Raw genomic sequence first — 6,739 nt, 5'->3', positions numbered from 1 at the left:
ATGGAAGGCTGAGCCAACCTCCAGCCGGCGACTTGAAAACCCAGCTTCTGCCGGGGATCGAACTCAGGTTGTGAGCAGAGAGTTCAGACCGCAGTCCCGCTGCTCGACCAGTCTGCGCCACGGGGCAACTGCTGATGGGAGTTGTAGGCAAAAGAACACCTGGGAGAGCCACCGTTCCCCACCGCTGCGCCCAGAGGGACCCCCGGCCTGGGCAGCAGACGGAGTGGCAGGGCGCGGGCACGGCTGCCAGCCAACGCAGGGCAAGCGGAGGCCCGTCCCGGGGAAAAGGAGGCCGGCCAGGCGGGTCGGGGCGCTGCTGGGACCGCGCCAAGGTCCTTGCGGGAAGCCGCCGTTTGGAAAGCCCGGGATGGAGCTGTGCGCCGCCCACAGACAGCAGGAAGCCGCTGCCCCTCTCCCTCGACGGCGAAAGGAAAGCGAAAGGCCGCCCGGGGGGCTATAAAGGGGCCCGGCGCCGAGCAGTGGGCAGCAAGAGCCAGCTGCCAGGACCATCTTTGCGCCCCTCACCTGCCAGCCCCGACGGCCATGGCTCTCTTCCTCCGCCGCCCGCTGCAAGCCCTCGCCCTCCTGGCCGGCGCCCTCTGCGTCCTCCTCGCCGCAAGAGGTACGTACTGCGGGTGGGTGAGCTGCAGGGCCCGGGCCCGTCGGATTGGGGCCCCACGGAGGGAGCAGCAGGCGCGCGCTTTCGGCCCCAGGCGCCCCCGGTGCGCAACCCAGCGAGGCAAACGCGCCTTCTCTTCGCCGTCCTTGCTTTCGCGGCGAGCTCGGCTCCCGTCCTGGCAGCCAGTATCATCGTGCCCCTGTATAAATCGATGGTGCGGTCTCATTTGGAGCACTGTGTGCAGTTCTGGTCGCCGCACCTCAAAAAGGATATTATAGCATTGGAGAAAGTCCAGAGAAGGGCAACTAGAATGATTAAAGGGCTGGAACACTTTCCCTATGAAGAAAGGTTGAAACGCTTGGGACTCTTTAGCTTGGAGAAACGTCGACTGCGGGGTGACATGATAGAGGTTTACAAGATAATGCATGGGATGGAGAAAGCAGAGAAAGAAGTCCTTTTCTCCCTTTCTCACAATACAAGAACTCGTGGGCATTCGATGAAATTGCTGAGCAGTCGGGTTAAAACGGATAGAAGGAGGTACTTCTTCACCCAAAGGGTGATTAACATGTGGAATTCACTGCCACAGGAGGTGTATATGTGTGTGTATACACACACAGGCATACATATATTGGCCACTGTGTGACACAGAGTGTTGGACTGGATGGGCCATTGGCGTGATACAACATGGCTTCTCGTATGTTCTTATTTTCTTAACGTACATATAGTTTGATCCAAATAGGCAGCCTTGTTGGTTGAAGTAGTAGAACAAAATAGGAAATTGCACCTTTAAGACCAACTTAGTTTTATTCAGAACGTAAGCTTTCCTGTGCATGCCCACTTCTTCAGATGAGGAATGAGGGACAGTAAGCAGAGCTACATTTAGCTGGTGGGGTTTGGAATGCCAAGTGGTATAAAGTTAAAAACCAATAGCGCAGGGGTGGCCGAGGGTAGCTCTCCAGATGTTTTTTGCCTACAGCTCCCATCAGCCGCAGCCAGCATAGCTAATGGCTGGGGCTGATGGGAGTTGTAGGCAAAAAACCATCTGGAGCGCTACCCTCGACCACCCCTGCAATAGCAGAATAGTAAAATTAACAAATTCTTAAAACCTTTGATCTGGCTTGCATTAGCGCGGGAAACCATAAAACAGTAACGTCAGGATGTGAGAATGCCTGTTAATTATTCTGTTGCTAATAAACCCACGCTAATTCAACCCAGATCGAAGGTTTTCTGAATTTGTTAATGTTACTATTCTGCTATTGGATTTTGACTTGGCACCACTTGGCATTCCCAACCCCTCCAGCTAGATGTGGCTCTGCTTACTGCCCCTCATTCCTCGTCTGAAGAAGCGGGCATGCACACGAAAGCTTTCGTTCTGAATAAAACTAAGTTGGTCTTAAAGGGGAAACCGACTCCTATCTTGTTCTACTACTTCAGACCAACACGGCTGCCTATTTGGATTACTCGAACCAAAGTTTCTACAGCCTGGGTCTTTAAGGGGCTGCGAGATTCCCATCGGTGTTTGCTGCAAGGGAAGAACATGGCCACCTTTCTGGCCTGCTCACTCCGCTGGAGCAGCCCCCCCCCCCCCAGCTGCAACAGAGCTTGAAGCCCCTGGAAGTTGCCTGAAGCCCCCTCTCTTTCCTGACACAGGGGATGCAGAGCCCGCCCAGGACTGCTGCCTCCGCCTTCCTCCGCAGCCGCAGCCTTTCAGCCGGAAGATGCAGAATCAGTTGATCTCGTATCGCTTCCAGGGGCCCCAGATGGGATGCCAGCGGGAGGCGATTGTGTGAGTAGAGGGGGCCAGCGGGGAGAAGGGAGGGGCGCCGATGCTGGTGGCCTGATGCATGCAACCCTCTTAGTGCCTGCCTGCAGCGTTGCATTAGATCACACTTTTCACGCACAAGAATCTCTCAGAATTGTTCTCCGTGTGCCTGTGGAGCTGACGCTGCCCTCCCTCCTTCCTTGCTCAGGTGCTCTGCAGGTCACCTTTTTCCTGCCCCACCTTGCCCCCGGGGAGAGCCAGTTTGGTGCAGTGGTTAAGTGCGCGGACTCTTATCTGGGAGAACCGGGTTTGAGTCCCCACTCCTCCACTTGCACCTGCTGGAATGGCCTTGGGTCAGCCATAGCTTTCGCAGGAGTTGTCCTTGAAAAGGCAGCTGCTGTAGGAGCTCTCTCGGCCCCACCCACCTCACAGGGTATCTGTTGTGGGGGAGAAGATAGAGGAGATTGTAAGCCGCTCTGTCTCTGATTCAGAGAGAAGGGCGGGGTATAAATCTGCAGTTCTCTTCTCCTCCTCCTCCTCCCCCCCTCCCTCCCCCCTCCTTGGGAGCCACATGTGGCTCTTTCACATAGGTCAGGGTCTCATGGGATGTGCCCTGAAGCCCTGTGCAGGCTCAGCATTGGATCCCCTTTGCCCACAAACGGGACTAGAAGCTTGTTCTTTCCACCGGCTGGGCAAGGCGGCACGCAGGCTTCCCTATTCCTTGGACACAGCCATGCTTTTGACCGCTCTGCCTGCCCTTGTGACCATTGTGGTGAGAATTGTTTCCTTCTCCTGGTTCATCAGATTCATTACCAAGAAGGGCCGTGAGCTGTGTATCTCTCCAGAGGCAAACTGGGCTCCAGAACTCATGAGGAAAATAGACGCGAAGATCAGGAAGGCAAGAACAAACCAATGAGGACTCTGAGGTAGGCATGGAGGAGACGGCCGTTGCTCATTCCTGCAGGATTCCAGGAGGAGGGCTTCCCAGGTGGCTTGTGCTTGGCAGAGCTTGGGAGCGAAGCAAAGGGAGCTATGGTCAGTAGGGGGAGGGGAAGAAGACTGGGGTTGCTATGCAGAGGAAGGCAACGGCCAACCACCTCTGCTCCTCTACTGCCTGGAACACCCCATGGAAGGGAGGGGAGGACCCACATGTTTATTTGCTTTCTTTGTTTGATGAACACGTGGCATTCACTGCCACAGGAGGTGGTGGCGGCTGCAAGCATAGCCAGCTTCAAGAGGGGATTGGATAAGCATATGGAGCAGAGGTCCATCAGTGGCTATTAGCCACAGCATATAGTTGGAACTCTCTGTCTGGGGCAGTGATGCTCTGTATTCTTGTGCTTGCAAGGGTGGGCACAGTGGGAGGGCTTCTAGTGTCCTGGCCCCACTGGTGGACCTCCTGATGGCACCTGGGGTTTTTTGGCCACCGTGTGACAGACAGAGTGTTGGACTGTATGGGCCATTGGCCTGATCCAACATGGCTTCTCTTATGTTCTTATGTCTGGGGCAGTGATGCTCTGTATTCTTGTGCTTGGGGGGGCACAGTGGGAGGGCTTCTTGTGTCCTGGCCCCACTGATGGATCTCCTGATGACATCTGAGTATTTTTGGCCACTGTGTGACACAGAGTGTTGGACTGGATGAGCCACTGGCCTGATCCAACAGGGCTTCTCTTATGTTCTTATGCTTCATTCCTACCCTGTATTTCTCCCCAGTGGAGAACCAAGGTGGCTTACAAAATTATCCTCCATTTTATCCTCACAACAACCCTGTGAGGTAGGTGAGTCTGAGGACATGTGACTTGCCCCAGGTCACCCAGCAAGCCTCCCTGGCAGTGTGGGGATTTGAACCTGGATTGGTTGCAGTTCAAGAACTCCTTCTTCTTTTTCCCAGGTGCCTCAAGCTTAACACACTTGGCATCAATTGATTTCTTTTAGGGCTTTTATTGTTTTTTTGAAAAAGCACAGCGTGAACTGATTTGCATATTAGGCCACACCCTCAGACATCACCATTGCACAGGTGGCAAGTGTACTGCTGTTGGTGGGTGTCCCAAGGTAAGGGGCTAGCACAGAGGAGGCCCTGTCTGTGGCCACAACCCATCTTTCTTTGGAAGGTCCACACATGCAGCTTTCTGTGCTGTGCTGAAACGGGTCCAATAATACATATACACATGTGTATTATTGATGATAATAATAGCACACATACAATAACACACAGGCACATACATAAGCATACACATGAAGCTGCCTTCTACTGAATTGCAACCCCCGTGGTCCATCACAGTCAGTATTGTCTACTGGGACTGGCAGCTGCTCTCCAGGGTCTCAGGCTGAGGTCTTCTGCTGCATCCCCTCCTGCCTAATCCTTTCAACCAGAGATGTTGGGGATTGAACCTGGGAACTTCTGCATGCTAAGCAGATACTCTACCACTGAGCCATGGCCCCTCTCCTCATTCGACAAGCATTATCCGTGTTTCAAATATGGTCAGTGCTTCCAAAAATGTCCATATTTTCTCTTCCAGGACTGCTAATGTTAGATCCCGGCCACAGCGACTGATCAGCTGGATGTCCAAAGAAATCCCACTGGCACAAATGGGATGAAAGACTATCTCCCTCACGTATCACCTCTTCTGCTTTCACCTGCGTGCCTTCAGTCCTTTCTCCAGATCACCCTTGCGTATGGTTGTCCCGTCCAGGGCTTTAAGCCTCCTTTTCGATGACTTCGACTTGAAATGTCAGTGTGTTCATTCCCAGATTAGAACCTTGAGCAGGTCGGGGTCCTAACACTCAACCCCCTCGTCCCCAGACTGTAGAGGGAACCTTTGAGCCTCTGAGAGTCTTGTACCCAGGAAAGGCCTTAATTTAGGTCTCGGAACATGAGCAAAGTGCATTCCTTTTCACCCCCAAACAGCCACGACCCCATCTCCCTGCACCTGGGGAAGCGGGTGATTTCTGGGCAGGATTGGGCCCCAGCACCTGGCATGTCCTTCAAGATGGCAGCTTTCCTTTTGCAGTTATGACAGTGTCCATAGGCAATGGGAGTTTTTATATTTCGTTTTACAAAAACTGTGAAAAACATCTAGTGTGAATTTGTGAATATCTGAAATGTAGTGGATGATGCAAAGGGAGGGAGGGGGAGGTTAATTTTCACTGTGATGAGGGGGGCAGCTAGCATTTCCACTTCACCCCCAACATGTAGCCATGGGGAATAGATGCAAGTTTTAGCTGGTGTTTGAGCAAGAGCCTTCCCAACTCTTCTCTGGGGGTTCAGCCTCTCTCAGCGTTAGCAATTCTAGCTGTGGTAATTAGGAGTGGGAAAGTGGTACAGCCCTCTTGTTTGTGTTAATCTCTGCCATGCAAACTATAAACTACACTGCTTGGATCTGCTGTGGAATAGCCTGATGTTTTATACTGCAGTTTGTTGAATAAAAGCACTTATTTCTTACAATGCACCTCCAGTGGCTTCTTTTCTCCCCCAGCCATTAGAGCCCACCCCAAACTTTGGAGAACAGGAATAAAATCCTAGCCAATCTCCCACTTGCCTTATGCCGTTCTCATGCTCTTTTTCTCAGCAGGACTTCCGTCTGATTTCATACTATCTGAACTGGGGCTGCAGCTAGCTTCGGCTTTTTTGCACGCCAAACAGAAACTAGCTTTTAGAAGTTTCTGTTTGCTGTGCAAAAAAGGTGAAGCTTGCTGCAGCCCTGGGGCAGATACAGAATCATAGAGTTGGAAGGGAACTCTAGGGTCATCTAGTCCAACCCCCTGCACAATGCAGGAAACTCACAAACACCTCCCCCTACATTCACAGGATCTTCATGCTGTCAGATGGCCATCTAGCCTCTGTTTAAAAACCTAGAATGTTAGAGTTGGAAGGGACCTCCAGGGCCATCTAGTCCAACCCCCTGCACAATGCAGGCAACTCACAAACACTTCCCCCTAAATTCACAGGATCCTCATTGCCATCAGATGGCCGTCTAGTCTCTGTTTCAAAACCTCCAAGGAAGGAGAGCCCACCACCTCTCAAGGAGGGAGCCTGTTAGAATCATAGAAGAGTCGGAAGGGACCTCCAGGGTCATCTAGTCCAACCCCCTGCACAATGCAGGAAACTCACAAACACCTCCCCCTAAATTCTCAGGATCTTCATGCTGTCAGATGGCCATCTAGCCTCTGTTTAAAAACCTAGAATGTTAGAGTTGGAAGGGACCTCCAGGGTCATCTAGTCCACCCCCTGCACAATGCAGGAAACTCACAAACACCTCCCCCTCAATTCTCAGGATCTTCATGCTGTCAGATGGCCATCTAGCCTCTGTTTAAAAACCTAGAATGTTAGAGTTGGAAGGGACCTCCAGGGCCATCTA

General features: G+C 52.5%; 1 protein-coding gene across 1 annotated transcript; it reads left to right on the top strand.

Annotated features, from left to right (window-relative positions):
- Nucleotides 1-405: 405 nt before the first annotated feature.
- Nucleotides 406-5,826, top strand: CCL21 (C-C motif chemokine ligand 21). The gene is made up of 4 exons (XM_060236470.1): nucleotides 406-622; nucleotides 2,270-2,405; nucleotides 3,186-3,307; nucleotides 4,901-5,826. The coding sequence occupies exons 1-3, from the start codon at nucleotides 544-546 to the stop codon at nucleotides 3,295-3,297; spliced, it is 327 nt and encodes a 108-aa protein (XP_060092453.1). The 5' UTR covers nucleotides 406-543; the 3' UTR covers nucleotides 3,298-3,307; nucleotides 4,901-5,826.
- Nucleotides 5,827-6,739: the final 913 nt, after the last annotated feature.

Source organism: Heteronotia binoei, chromosome 4, assembly GCF_032191835.1.
Source record: "Heteronotia binoei isolate CCM8104 ecotype False Entrance Well chromosome 4, APGP_CSIRO_Hbin_v1, whole genome shotgun sequence".
NCBI lineage: Eukaryota > Metazoa > Chordata > Lepidosauria > Squamata > Gekkonidae > Heteronotia > Heteronotia binoei.
The sequence above is the reverse complement of the archived record's forward strand: the minus strand, read 5'-3'. Positions and strand labels throughout refer to the sequence as shown.